The 15,690-nt window shown below is 44.0% G+C and overlaps 1 protein-coding gene across 2 annotated transcripts; it reads left to right on the plus strand.

Moving 5' to 3' along the window:
- Nucleotides 1-9,860: 9,860 nt before the first annotated feature.
- Nucleotides 9,861-14,868, plus strand: LOC117358045. 2 transcript variants are annotated; one of them, XM_033939470.1, is made up of 4 exons: nt 9,861-12,150; nt 12,426-12,518; nt 12,660-12,728; nt 12,825-14,868. In XM_033939470.1, the coding sequence occupies exon 4, from the start codon at nt 12,843-12,845 to the stop codon at nt 14,223-14,225; it is 1,383 nt and encodes a 460-aa protein (XP_033795361.1). In that variant the 5' UTR covers nt 9,861-12,150; nt 12,426-12,518; nt 12,660-12,728; nt 12,825-12,842; the 3' UTR covers nt 14,226-14,868. The 2 variants fall into 2 exon arrangements, with proteins under 2 accessions (XP_033795361.1, XP_033795362.1); XM_033939471.1 differs by lacking the exon at nt 12,426-12,518.
- Nucleotides 14,869-15,690: the final 822 nt, after the last annotated feature.

Below are 15,690 nucleotides of genomic sequence, written 5' to 3' on the forward strand. Positions count from 1 at the left end.
TGCGTGCCGACAACTGAGCGCAAGATGGAGGCGCGCGCCGAAGAAAATTACAGTTTTTAGGGGCTCCGACGGGGGATTTTGTTGGGGAGCCCCCCCCAGTTTACTTAATAGAGATCGCGCCGGCGTTGTGGGTGGTTTGGGGGGTTGTAACCCTTCACATTTTACTGTAAACTTAACTTTTTCCCTAAAAACAGGGGAAAAAGTGAAGTTTTCAGTAAAATGTGGGGGGTTACAACCCCCCACACCCCCCACAACGCCCCCACAACGCGGCGCAATCTCTATTAAGTAAAGTGGGGGGATTCCACCCCACGCCTCCCCGTTGGAGCCGTAAAAACAGTAATTTTGTGCGGCGCGCACCTCTGCGCTGCGCTCAATTGTCTGCGCGCGCCTTTGTCCCGTAATTGCTGCTCCAAACAGGTTGCCTCCCATGAATTCATTTCAGGCTGTAGCTGCTGCTCCATGCAAAATAAACCCCATGTCTTCTTAGAAATGGAACAAGTCATTTCACCGCTATTTGTAGCTATAGTGTTCAATATTTGTTTTTTTTAGCCGCTTGTATTAAGTGATCCTCTCTTCTTATACCACTTTGAATTCTGTTGCTATTTTTGTCTCCGCCACCTTCTCTGGGAAGACTTTCCATAAAAAAAGTACATTGATTTCTTAGGTGGTAATGCTGGATGAACTAGTGAGCGTTAATACCTCATCTTATCATTTGCATGTGTATTAATTTATTGTATGGAGGCAAAAATGCATGGCGACAAAGTGCAATAAACCTGGGCATTGCTCTAATGCCATTTATAGCATAGATGCCCACATATCCATACTCCATATCTCCCTTAAGGGCTGTCATATGGTTTGTGTGTAAGTTTACACTGATAGTTTCAAATCTTGTTCCCAGCTGAATATGTACAAAATGTGCCTCCAAAAATATCCATCTGAATTAAAAAGGTGTGAGAGAATAAGTGTTGCTTAGTCATTATGTTAGCAATTACGCTTCTCTCCAATCCTGTCATTTAAAGTGGACTAGCTTTCCAAGGGGTGAATTCCAAGAATAAACTAGTGAATACATAAATAAGAAAATAAGGGAGCAACCTACAGACAGCGGGAAGGCAAGATCTTGGCACCCTAAAATCTGAAAAAAATTCAAAAATGTTGTAAGAAAAAATTGTAGTAATATTCTGTTGACTTTCTACATCAAAATGATTGGCAGACTGGACACTGTGATATTGTTGCAGACATAAGGGACTCAAAGATTGCGCTGGAAGCAAAACCACACAGTAAAAACTTTTTCAGCTAAATTAACAGCAAGAAGCCGGGAAGAGAATCAGTTAGACCACTAGGGGCTCCTTCTACAAAGGCGCGCTAGCGGGGTTAACGCGCGCGACTTTTCATCACGCGCTAACTCCCGCGCCGGCCAAAAACTACCGCCTGCTCAAGAGGAGGTGGTAGCGGCCTAGCGCGTCCGGCGGTTTAGCACGTGCTATTACGCGCGTTTAACCACTAGCGCGCCTTTGTAAAAGGAGCCCTGGATGACCTACTACTACTATTAATTATTTCTATAGCGCTACCAGACGCACACAGCGCTGCCCAGAGTCACAAAGAAGAAGAAACAGTCCCTGCTGGAAAGAGCTTACAATCTAAACAGCCAAGACAAACAAACAGGATGTAATGGATACAGTTAAGGGGAACGGTTAATCTGCTGGCTGGGTTGGAGGGCAGAGGGGAATACAGGACAATCAAGCCATTGTGACATCACTAATGAGGTTTGCTCTTATTGATGGAATGAGGCATTATGACATCTTCACACTACTACTACTACTATTATTAATTATTTCTATAGCGCTACCAAACAAACGCAGCGCTGTACAGAGTCACAAAGAAGACAGACAAAACAGACAAACAGGATGTCATGGATACAGTTAAGGGGAACAGTTAAGAACATAAGAAATGCCTTCACCGGATCAGACCCCAGGTCCATCTTGTCTGGTGATCCGCACACGCGGAGGCCAAGCTAGGTGATCCCTAATGGACACCTTGTTCACCCATATCCCTCAATGTGATTTGCAAGAAGGTGTGCATCCAACTTGCCCTTGAATCCCAGAATGGTGGTCTCTGCCACAACCTCCTCCGGGAGAGCATTCCAAGCGTCCACCGGCAGAGGAGTAGGGTTAAGGATTGAAAGCTGTATCAAAAAGGTGGGTTTTCAGTCTGCTTTTAAACAAGGGAAAGGAAGGGGCTTGACAGACAAATTTGGGTAATTTATTCCAGGCATAGGGGGCAGCTAGATGAAAGGAACTAAGTCTGGAATTGGCAGTGGAGGAGAAGGGTAAAAGCTAAGAGATTGCAGTAATCTAAGCATGAGGTTAGGAGAGCTTGGACAAGGGTCCGGGTAGTGTGCTCAGAAAGGAAGGGACAAATTTTGTTGATATTGAAGAGATAGAAGCAAAAGGTCTTAGAAGCTTGTTGGATGTGCATAGAAAATGAGAGGTCATAATCAAAGACCATTCCAAGGTTGCGAGCAGAGGAGACTGGAACAATGAGATGGAGAAAGGAGGAGGAAGAGCAGAGGGTTTAGGAGGAAAGAGGAGCAGCTCAGTCTTGGACATATTTAGTTTCAAATGATGGCAGGACATCCAGGCAGCAATGTCAGTCACAGCTAGTTTGCTTGGTCAGATCCAAGAAATCCCAAAGTTTCTACATCATTGCAAATCTGCAATACAAACTTGTTTTCCACTCCATGCTCACCTTTCTAGGCGTAAAAACTTGGAATGACCTTACTGAAATGACCAGGACGGAACCTAACCACACCAAATTCTGGAAGAAACTGAAAACTCATCTATTTGACACCTAATCACTTTTATCCTCTTCTCCTCCTGTATTCCTGCCCTCCATTGTCCTCCCTACCCTCTTCTAACCCCGTCCTCTGTAATGTCGCCAAGATCTTGTATAGGTATGTGCAATGCACAAATAGAAAAAATAAATAAATAAATAAATTTCAACCTCCCTCTAGGAAACCTTCTGCTGGAAATCCAATCTAGGTTCACCTTCCAGACTCTAACTTGATTGTAGACAGTCTGTGGCACAAGAGATGGTTGACCATGTAAACACATACTGTAGCTCTGAACGTGTACAAGATCCAGTGTGTTGACAACCTGGTTTTGACCTTCTATATCAGTTGTGGTGATGGCTAAACTGATTTTGCTTGAGCTGTGGCTATAGAGCTTCAGGGGTGATCTGTGCCCTTGTGGAGTCAACCAAACAATAGAACAGTGTCCATACATATCCACTCACAGTCTGCCAGGTAGTCTTAAGGTTTTTCACACTGCATCTGACTCTGATATAGATTGGCTCACTCAAGAGTTAAGCACACCCTAAGAAGAAAACTAGAGTCTTATTCACTAAAGGGACAATTTTACAAATGGGTGTCTCTATCTAGGTGCCCTGAGGATACACGGTAGGAGGCTATTCTTTAATAGCACATAAGCTCCCAGGTCTTTTTATAGAATACTAGCATAACCAAGTATCAATGCATATAACATTTATGAGCTCACAGTTACACCAACCATAGACCTGGCATAAGTGTGGCAAAACGTACACATGAAACTGGGAGCTATACCCATCACCCACTCATGCTACACACCACCACACATTTATGAGTTATGTAAGGTGTGTAGTTGAAGAACATATAATGCTTAGGCACCCTGCTGACACTTTTGCAGGTAAGATTATGCTTACACACACATAAGTGCAATTATACTAGACATTTACATGTGCATGAGGCATGTAAATGTAGGTTCTCTAGATTTTAGACTTGCCCTTTAAGAGGCCAATTCTATAATAGAGTCTATCCTAAAATGAACACAGGCACTAGCATTTAGATGCAATTACATCCTAGGCATATCTATGGGGTGGCAAGTGCCACCCTCCAAAAATGGTTTGCCACCCCAGTTTTAGTACACATTGTGACAAACCCAGCGCCCGTGCAGGTTTTGCCCCTAAAGCTGGCAATAAGATCCTGTGCAGAAGAGCCGACCAGGTCAGTTCTACTGAGCAGCTTGAGACTGACATCCCTTGCCCATGCTATAGGAGCAGAAGTAAAGTTGACCAGATTATGAACAACCAGACAGGCAGCATTCTTATCTTGCCAGTACACTAGCGAGGGCAGTTAAAGCCAAGGTGTCAGTGCCTTTAAGAATAAGGCAGAACAAACAGGGAAAGCTTGAGCTGACACAGCCTGCTGTGGAACCAAAGCCCAACCCCTTCTACAGGCTGAAGGGGAGTGGCTTTGGGCCAATTAAAGGCAGGCTAAAGGAAGCAGGGGGGGAGTAGAGAGTGACATGGTAGATGAACTCCAGCAGTCTGAAGCAAGGCAGAAGCCTTGGAGAGATGGGGCAGATCTTGAAGTCTTGGACTGGCCCATGACAGAGGTAGAAGAAAGTTTCCCTACCTCAAACTCTCATGCTCCAGAGGTTTGGGAGAGCATGGAGATCCAGGAAGCTTGCAATAGCTCAGAAAGCCAGCTGGAGCACATGGAGACCAACTAAAGAAGTGAATGGCTGTTGAACAGCTGGTAATTTCTCCTCTGGCATGGTATGCTCTATGTTTATGTCTAATAATCTTGAGTTGGGCATTTTCATTAGGAAGTTTGGTAACCTGAGTTTTGTAGTCTGCCAATTTCGTGCTATGTTTAACCAGAAGAAAACTGTGCAAAGTCAGTGTTTTTGAATGCTGGGCAAAGTACACTGTGTTTGCCGTTGCTGCAAGCAATTACAGAGCTCCATTCAGCTGAGCTGCCTACTAATGGTTGCTATAGCAACCAGAAAGCCTTATACGGAGCCAGACTATATCAGCATACATCTTAAAACCTCAGGGAACATAAAAAGCTCTCTACTCCTGAATGATACAGTCCCTATATGCATTGTATTATGAATATTTTGCTATCTGGAAAATAACTGACACAGAGAAGAAGTTTTGGTTTCCTGGAAGCAGCTTTAATTTAAATGCTGGGCAAGAGTCTATTGTCCAATGCAAGATAAGTTTATTTGGGTTTTTGTTTTTCAAAGTTCCTTTTTTTTCTATGCCTTACTGCAGTCTGGACTTAGGGTGGTGCCCTTATGCAAAGAACTAAGGCCCTGATTCTGCAAAGTGCGTCACGATTGTAGGCAGCTGTAGGCATCCTACAGCTGTCTAATCAGCCAATAGGGAGGCACGTTTTCTAAAAAAATGCTCCCCAGGCAGGCCGCCTATATTGAAGGTGCCTCCAGGAGCCTAGGGAGGCCCACAAGCCCGTTTAAGCTTGCCTAAGGCTAGGCAATAGCCTTAGGGGAACCTAGGCGGCCCTGCGCATATCCTTAGCAGAATGGGAGACGCTTACAATGTAGGATAGCAAAATGCTGGCCTACATGGTAAGTAGACGTGGCCGCTATACTTTATCGCGGCAAGGGATCTCCCTACCACAATTAGTATAGTGGCCGCAGCTACTGACGCCAGTCTCCCCAACCCCCCCCAACGTTCGCGGCAGGAGGGTGCCCAACCCCTCCTGCCGAAAGAGCCCACCCCCTCAAAGATTGCCGGCAGGACGGTACCCAATCCCTCCTGCTGGACCCCCCCCCAATGACCTTCCCCAAACAAAATGCCCTAACCGCCCTCCCCAGACCTCCCAGCGGCCTCCCCAAAGATTGCCGGCAGGAGGGTGCCCAACCCCTCCTGCTGGACCCCTCAACGCCCCCCGAAGATCGCCAGCAGAATGGTAGAGGTGCTGATAAATGACCGCATCATTGATCACTTTGACAGACACGGTCTGATGAGAACCAGCCAGCACGGTTTCAGCAAAGGCAGATCTTGTTTGACAAACTTGCTGCACTTCTTCGAGGGAGTAAACAGGCAAATAGACAAGGGCGACCCGGTCGACGTTGTATATCTGGACTTTCAGAAGGCGTTCGATAAGGTTCCGCATAAACGACTATTTTGGAAAATTGCGAGCCATGGAATCGAGGGTGAAATATTCACGTGGATTAAAAACTGTCTGGAGTATAGGAAACAGAAAGTGGGGGTAAATGGACAATACTCGGACTGGAAGAGCATCAACAGCATACAATCTGTACTGCACCTTCAATCTCTGAAATACAATGCTTATCTCTGCCATATAGAGTGCACAGGGCCAAAGCCGTCATGTAGTGGCAAGTCTCATTCTAATGAGCATTGCATCTCTGGTAGCAGCTGTGTTTCAGGAATTATTTCTGAGATCCTTAAAATCCAGAGATTGCCATATTTTGAATCATTGGTTGTCTGAGCAGCCTCCTTCCGTGTGGTATTGTAGAAACAAACTACATGCCCTTATGCATGAGAGGTGAGAGCTGTATCTGGTTGCTGAAAACTGCATAAAGCTTTTTTTCAAAGTGTGGACTCCCTATCTGAATGTTCTGACTCCGAGAAGTCGAAGTCAGGTCTTGAATACTTTGTAACTGGGGGTTTTGGTTTTGGATTCCATATATGGGTTACTATACAGTCTTTTTGTGAGAGGACAGGAGTGTTGGGAAGGGAAGGTGGGAGGGGAGACCAAAGGGAAGTGTGATTTTATAGGGGTTGAGGGTTTGGGGACATGGTGGGCCTGATTCATTGTTACAGAAATTATTGTTCTTGTATGGATGTTTGTACTTTTCTTTGATTTTAATAAAAGAATATTACATAAAAATCCAGAGATTGCCCTTTCTTTAGCAATTCTCCAAATCTTCCAGTTCATAAGCATGGGTTTTCACCAGAGATTTAAGATCATCCAGCACTCTGGATGACGTATGTGCTTCATCCTCCATGCTCAAAATACGCTATTCAAGTTCTGGAAAGCCCAAAAGCAGGTCTGAATAGGTGAGTCCAATTCAATTCAAAATCCAAATCAATTCAAATCGATTCAGCCAAACTGAATTGGTGAATCGATTCAAATCGCGAATCAGGTAGCACTACTTCATACACCAGTACACAGTATACAGCACCTATAATTTTAAAACTCTCATCTTACAGGTCTGGGAAATAGATGCACCCCCCTAACTTCTCACTTCAGTGCATACTGTTTGCCCAGGGCTATACCTGGTTTTCTGCCTGCAGCCCAATATGTGGATGCTGCTACCTGATCTTCCAAAAAACATCTACAGCAAATGATACAGACCCCCCCCCCCCCCCCAAGAAACATTACTCATTCTTAGGCTGGTGCAGATTTATTTTAAAAGAATGCAACAAAGCTGAAGCAGCAGTTGTCTGCTCCCATTTCCACACTGGAGCAAAAGAAAGCAGAAACAGCCAAAAATGGTGGTGGCAGAAGCATGGGAGACGAGGGGGAGGAGGAGAGAGAAAGAGGGTTGCATGTGAACAGGTAAAGATAGCAGAGTGCAGTAGGAGGTACACACTGTTCCTTCTTGTGAAGTGTATAGAGCAGGTTTTGGCAGATACTGAATCAGATGACTCATCATGTGAAGGATTTCCAGAATCCAGAGTAGATTCAAAGTTAGAAGCCGAGGATGGTTTGAATAAGCATTTGTTAGCAAGCATGATAAGTGGTGATCAGCCACAAGAGGTAGGAAGTGATACTGCCAGGACCAACAGCACCCACAGGAAAAGCAGGTACAGTAGTTACCACTATGAAATGTGCTCCTGAGCTTTCATCTTCTCAGCTGTATTCTAGAGCCAGATTAACAGGTGGGTTAGTAAGATATTAATTTGAGGTAGCCAAGAGAAGGGGTGCCACAATGTTCTGGTAATTACATCACCTTTTGAACTGTGCAGAGAGGCAGGCAGTATCTGGGCCCAATTCAGAATGGCAAAAGAAAAAAAAAGCCAGCTGATAAAGAACAACCCACAGGTAAAAATCTTAAGTCAGGGAAAGGACTTCAGAAAACCAAATGTAACCCCCTCCTTCTCAGACTGAGGTAAAAGGTATCTCTTCTTGAAATAAAATTTGTTTGTAGTTGTGGGTGTCCGAGGGTTCAACATATACCTTTCCCCAGGAGAAGGAGTGATTTACATAAAATAATAATAATAATATAATGTTGTAATGATTTGATGTGTGATGTAACCTGGTTCCTTCCTAAGACCAAATGCTCAGGAAAGACACCAGAGTTACATCTAAAATGGTTTTTACTTTGAAATAAAAATGTTTATTTAAACCATATAATAAAGTAAATTTAAAGAAATACTATAAATTCTAAGTGGAGAATAGTAATAGAATTTAATAAACATGCTATAAAATAACTCTAGGTAATGCAATTAAGATTCACTTCTGCACAGTTCTCTTAATGTCCAATTAAAATCTCCTTTAATCCTATGAATAGGAAATCAACATCAGCTGTTACCATGAAGGCTTGTCAGATAAGTACTTTTCACTTCCTTAATTTCTTCTGATTCTGTCTAGAAATGGCTACCTGATGTCTCTAAGAAACTGATTCTTTAGGTAAGTATAGTTGTTGCTTTCTTGTCCTTTCTTTAGGTTGTTACCATGATGGTGCGCTGTTGCTTGCAGATCACAGGAAACCCTACTACTCTGTCTTTAACAAATCAATAAAAGAAACTACAACCCTAAAGCTATTTAATCAGTAACTTTCTCTATCTAAAGAAAATTAAAAAATAATTAGAAAAATCCCTAAACTATTCCCCTCCCAAAATTTTCTATATTACTACAACAACCACAATTGTGGTTAGAGCTACAGCCTCAGCACCCTGAGGCTGTAGGTTCAAATCCTGCGCTGCTCCTTGTGACTCTGGGCAAGTCACTCAGTCCTCCATAGCCCCAGATAGATTGTGAGCCCACCGGAACAAATAGGGAAAATGCTTGAATACCCGAGTGTAAAAAAACGCTTAGATAACCTTGATAGGTGGTATATAAAAACCTAATAAAATTGAAACTTGAAATTCACTCAGTATCTTACAGAATAATTTCACAGAATATGTTCACCAAAAAAATTCCCAGAATAGCTCTCAGAATACTTTCACAGAATAATTCCACAGGTTTGCTCCACAGAATACTTTCACAGAATATGTGCACAGACTAACCTCTCAAAATAGCTCCACAGCTCTCAGAGAAAATCTCAGAACAATACCAGCATCAATACCAAACTTCAAACCTTAACCAGAATTTCACAGTCCTCCTCAAATTTAAATAAAACCACCATAATTACCTTCTTACAAGGAACAGAAACCAAACCACTTCCACATAGATCCAAGTCACCCTCCCGGTGACAGGTCAAAAACGCGCAAGACAATCGCGCGCAGACAATCGCGCGCAGACAAATAAGCGCAAAGACAATTGCGCGCAAGACAATTCAGCGCAGCGACAACTCCGCGCAAGACAATTCAGCGCAGCGACAACTCCGCGCAAGACAATTGAGCGCAAGACAAGTCAGCGCAAGACAACTCAGCGCAAGACAACTGAGCGCGCCACTAGAGGCCGCTTGACCATCGGAGGACACGCGCACGTACAGCACGTGAACACGTCATCACGTCAACGTTGACTCTTTGCGTTTTCAACATAAATCACGTGAATGCATTTTCGTTACCATGGTTACGTTATCTCATGATATATATTCTCCGAACACGTCATCACGTCAACGTTGACTCTTTGCGTTTTCAACATAAATCACGTGAATGCATTTTCGTTACCATGGTTACGTTATCTCATGATATATATTCTCCGAACAGCATTTAAATACAAGTCACGTGAATGCATTTTCGTTACTATGGTTACGTTTCTACATTATATATGTCCTCCTTCCTTTCCCGCCTTCCTTTCGCTGCCTGACCGTGTCCGTTATAGGTAAAGATCTGGTTTTGCTGGTACTTGATCTATAACGAATATTTGTCTTGCGCGGATTTATCTCGCCTCTGGTGAGAGCGAACGTCCACATTTCTTCATTTACAGGTATGTTTATATTTACGCTTCACGCGCAAGAAAAGGGAGGGGGGGTATGGTTCATAGACAATTGCGCGCAAGACAATCGCGATCATAAAACTCAGCGCAATTGATCCTCAAGTTTATATAGGTATGTTGATATTTACATTTTCAGTTCTTGTATTGCGCGCAATTGTCTATGAACCAGTGATATTTACGCGCAATTGTCTATGAACCGCGATTTGGTCCCGTATTGTCTATGAACCGCGATTTGGTCCCGTATCTAAACGCACAGGTCCTTAAAAATCTTGTCTTGCGCGCAATTGTCTATGAAACCAGTTTATATTTACGCGCAATTGTCTATGAACCGCGATTTGGTCCCGTATCTAAACGCACAGGTCCTTAAAAATCCGCGTTCTGCGCCACTTTTCGGGTCCCTGCCACATTTAGTCTCTGGCTCTGACAGAGTTGTATGATAATTTAACTCTGAAGGATCCTAATGCTTTCCCTTCCCCATGCTAGGATCCGTCAGAGTTAAATTCCCATACGGTGCCGGGTCAAAAGCGCGCCGGCGCGCCGGGTCAAAGGCGTGCCCACCCTATTGAGCGTAGCGCGCGACGCCGCGCCTTTCTAAATTACTGTTTTTAGGGCTCCGACGGGTTCATAGACGATTGCGCGCAAGCCGCGCCGCTCTAAATGACCGTTTTTAGGGCTCCGACGGAGGGCGAGGGGGGGAGAACCCCCCACTTTACTATAATGTGGAGGGTTACGACCCCCAAACCCCCGATAACGCCGGCGCGATGTCTATTAAGTAAACAGAAGGGGGTTCCCGAACAAAACCCCCCATCGGAGCCCCTAAAAACTGTAATTTGTTGCGGTTCGGCGGCGCGCCTTGCCTTAAATTGGCTTTCGTCTTTCGCGCCGTTGTCTATGAACCTTCTCATCCAGCCCTGTCAGGGGCAGGGACCTGAAAAGGGGCACGGAACGCGGATTTTTAAGGACACCCCGTCTTGCGCTTAGTTTTCCCGCATGTTAAAAGAGCGAGAAGGTTGAGGTATGGTATTAAGATTATGTATAATGTGATGATGGATATTAATTGGAAGCATAATTGGATGGAGTTATAGATTTTAAAAGTAATAAATATCTAAAAAAACTTGTTGGCATGAGGTAAAAACTCTTATGCCAGCAACACTAGTATCTGAATATGTTTAATTTGAGGATTGTATCATGATGTAATGATGCAATATTATTGGGTAAGTGCATGAGAAAAAAAAAAGGAAAATATCAGCACAGGAGTCACCATTCAACATATAAGTAATAATTTTAAAGTATCTAGTTTTGGGTACAATTCATTATGTCACATTATCAAAATGGAAAGAACAGTAACAATAAAAAAGGGAGACATTAACATCTTACTGTAATGAATATACACTATTTTCTATTTAAAGATACACTGTCTTATTGTTGGGAGGGTGTCTAAATTATACTATTATCATTCATATTGGGAAAAGTAAGAGTGGGGAAGTGGGTTGGGAAGGGAGGTACTTGATTGACATGTGATGTATTTCATTTTAATGTTTTGATTCTTGTACACATGATGTGTCATTTAAAATGAATAAAGATTTTTTAAAAAACCGAGTGTGCTCACGGTTTATAGTTTTATAAAGGCATTGGGTACCATTTTCTTTTGCAGGTATCATACATAAGAGGATATTCACATTTACAGGTATATGCATAGCTTCATTTTTTGGTTTTGCTAAATTGGAACAATAGGATAGGATAAATAGTCTGATGGTAGGGCTTATTGGGGTACACTTTTAGCCTTGGGTGTGTAGTGAGGGTGATTGTATACAATTGTTGTGGGTCCTTGTTTTGGGCCTCTCTGCCTTCCTTCTGTCTGCGATTAGGTATAATGACGTTCTTAATCCATGATGGTTGGCAAGCCAGATTTTAACTATTACAGGTATGATTGCAAAGGTAAGTACAGACATAGTGGGTGTTGTTTGTTATATCTATGTGCTAACCTTATAAATTTTAGTCTTGCAGTCATGTGCTGAGGGATATGAATTTGCTGAAACCCTAGTGTTGTCTAGAAGTTCAATCTTGGAGGCAACGTAAGTACAGAGGTATAGGGATTTGTATGTCCTATGTATATAATAACCTTATCTAATCTACTACTGAAGGTGACTACAATCAACAGAGGACATTCAAGAGACCACGATCAACAGAGGACACACATCTTCAGTGTTTTGCTGACAGGAATCGCACCCTTGCAGGTATATGGTGTTGTGCCATAGCACTGAACTTTACATATAGGGATTTGTATGTCCTATGTATATAATAACCTTATCTAATCTACTACTGAAGGTGACTACAATCAACAGAGGACATTCAAGAGACCACGATCAACAGAGGACACACATCTTCAGTGTTTTGCTGACAGGAATCGCACCCTTGCAGGTATATGGTGTTGTGCCATAGCACTGAACTTTACATATAGGGATTTGTATGTCCTATGTATATAATAACCTTATCTAATCTACTACTGAAGGTGACTACAATCAACAGACTACAATCAAGACACCACAGTCAACAGAGGACAGACATCTTCAGTGTTTTGCTGACAGGAATCGCACCCTTGCAGGTATATGGTGTTGTGCCATAGCACTAAACTCTACATATGTATGGCCTAACCTCACCTATTTGACCTTTGCATGTTTTTTTGTGTGCTGGAGATTGGTGGGGGGTGAACATTAAGTTTACATGCATGTTATAATTCTTGCAGGTACTGGTTCAGGGTTGAAGGTCGACTACAGTTCCTGAGGGTTTCATCGATATACTTCCAGTCTTACAGGTATGATGTTCTTTTGAGTAGTGCATTCATGATATAGGCAATTGTATATCAATTGCAAGTCAAAATAGGATAATGTTATTAATTGTATGGTTTCAGGAGTGATTTGACATAGACATGGAAGTAATAACTTCACAGCGTGGGAGAGAGCACTGGGTTAATGAGGGCTATCGATATCGGCGTGACCGAGTGATGGCAGACGGATCCACGTCCTGGAGGTGTGTGCGCCGTGACTGTGTGGGAAGAAGAAAGAGGCTCGTTGATGGATCTTCTGTTGAGATAACGGCGCATGTGCATGCACCCAACAATGCTAGAATTGAAGCTGATCGAATGATGGGAGACATACGTGAAAGAGCTGTGGCTACGGTTGAAAGGCCACGTCAGATCATTCATGGCACAACAGCTGGGACAAGTTTAGAAGCAGCTACATTATTGCCTGCATACACCTCCATGCAGAGAACAGTTAATAGAAAGAGAAATGCAGGCCATCTAGCAATGGGTAATCCCAGGTGCATAAGAGACATACAAATTCCTGAGCCGCTACAAAGAAGCACACGTGGTGAACAATTACTGTTGTGGGATTCAGGTGAAAATGATGAAAGACGCATATTCATTTTCACTACAGAATCTAATCTTGAGGTGTTGGAGCAACATGGACATTGGTTCATGGATGGGACATTCAAAGTTGCCCCCCATTTGTTTGTCCAAGTCTTTACCATCCATGCATTTGTAGACAATCGTGCACTTCCCATGGTCTACGTGTTGTTGAACAGTAAAAGGGAGGAGGACTATGAACGTGTGTTGAGGAAACTGCTGGAAACCAGAAACACGTTGGCACCATTGACAATCTTGATGGACTTTGAGAGAGCAAGTCTGCAAGCTGCCCGCACTGTATTTCCCAATGCTACAGTTTCTGGCTGCCTGTTCCATCTGGGTCAATCATTGTGGCGCAGAATTCAACATGAGGGACTGACCGCCAGCTATAGAGATGAGGAGAGAGTAAGAATGTTCACCAAAATGCTGTTAGCATTAAGTTTTGTTCCTGTGGATGATGTTGCTGAGTGTTTCCAGACCTTGGAGGAGAGTCGACCAGATGAACTGACCCTGGTGTATGACTATTGGGAAGACAATTACATCGGGAGATTGCGGCCAAATGGGAGACGGGTGCCACCTTTTCCTATTCATCTGTGGAATATGCGCTCCCGTGTGGAAGATGGACTGCCTCGGACCAATAATTCCGTTGAAGGTTGGCACCATGCATTTCAATCCTCTGTTGCATGCCACCATCCAACCATCTTTAAACTCCTTGAACATATACAGCGTGAGCAAGATCACACAGAACAGTTGCTTGCTCGATTCCAGGCTGGTAACCGCGCACCACCCAGCAGTAAGAGCACGTATGTGAGAGTGACGCAAAGACTAACAACGCTGCTGCCAACATATGGTCAAACACCTCTCTTTCAATATCTCCGTGGTATAGCACATAATCTGGAACTGTAGAGTTTGATGTTGAAGTTCAGGTTTTCCTGTTGCTATGCTACAATTGTGTGCACTTTGAGATTTGAAATTTGCTTTGACATGTCCATATGGTCTCCCAAGCACATATGCTGCAGGAACAGGAGAGACACTTTGAAATGTCTATGTCCCCCTCTCCTTTTGGTGGCCCGAAAGCTACAGGCCTGCAAACTGTTGTGCTCAGGATCTCTCCCCCAGGAGTTTCTCTGAAGCCCTCCTCTGACCCCTACCTATCCTAGTATCCACTGCTCTGACATGTGCCAAGCGTGAAGGTTTTTTATGCCGAGCAAGGTAACCCACTCAAGCATACTGTACTCGCTTTGACATTTTCAAGGTGTTGTGGGTGGTGTTCAAAGGCTTTTTCCTTCACGTAGGGAAGGTCAGATGGTGTCTTGGATGGAGCGGCTTCAGGGAAAGCGTCTGTGTTAAGGAAAATTTGAAAAACTTGAAATTGTACATTTCCTCCCTTGTTTTTGGTGGCCTAGAAAGTACATAAGCAGAAATGTCAGTCAGGTGCTGTCATGAGATTCAGAAAAAGACGAGGACCCAGAATGGGTTGACAGGGGTGCAAACCTGATGGTGGCAGTCATGTGTTGGCCTTTGCAGGACCCAGAATGGGTTGACAAGGGTGCAAACGTGATGGTGGCAGTCAGGTGTTGGCCTTTGCAGGACCCAGAAGCAGAGTCCCCCCCCCCAGCAGAATGTCAGTCAGGTGCTGTCTCTGAAGCCATGAGATTCAGAAAAAGATGAGGACCCAGAATGGGTTGACAGGGGTGCAAACCTGATGGTGGCAGTCATGTGTTGGCCTTTGCAGGACCCAGAATGGGTTGACAAGGGTGCAAACGTGATGATGGCAGTCAGGTGTTGGCCTTTGCAGGACCCAGAAGCAGAGTCCCCCCCCCCAGCAGAATGTCAGTCAGGTGCTGTCTCTGAAGCCATGAGATTCAGAAAAAGATGAGGACCCAGAATGGGTTGACAGGGGTGCAAACCTGATGGTGGCAGTCATGTGTTGGCCTTTGCAGGACCCAGAATGGGTTGACAAGGGTGCAAACGTGATGATGGCAGTCAGGTGTTGGCCTTTGCAGGACCCAGAAGCAGAGTCCCCCCCCAGCAAAATGTCAGTCAGGTGCTGTCTCTGAAACCACTGCTCTGCCAATATCTCTCTCTCCCACTACTGTTGGTTAACTGCTCTGCCAACTGTTGCTCTCACTCCACAGATGTTGGTTAACTGCTCTGCCAATATCTCTCTCTCCCACTACTGTTGGTTAACTGCTCTGCCAACTGTTGCTCTCACTCCACAGATGTTGGTTAACTGCTCTGCCAATATCTCTCTCTCCCACTACTGTTGGTTAACTGCTCTGCCAACTGTTGCTCTCACTCCACAGATGTTGGTTAACTGCTCTGCCAATATCTCTCTCTCCCACTACTGTTGGTTAACTGCTCTGCCAAC

This window comes from Geotrypetes seraphini, chromosome 3 (assembly GCF_902459505.1).
Source record: "Geotrypetes seraphini chromosome 3, aGeoSer1.1, whole genome shotgun sequence".
Lineage (NCBI taxonomy): Eukaryota > Metazoa > Chordata > Amphibia > Gymnophiona > Dermophiidae > Geotrypetes > Geotrypetes seraphini.

Coding starts and splice junctions, on each gene's coding strand:
- LOC117358045 (XM_033939470.1), top strand. CDS start 12,843: ATGGAAGTAATAACTTCACAGCGTGGGAGAGAGCACTGGGTTAATGAG.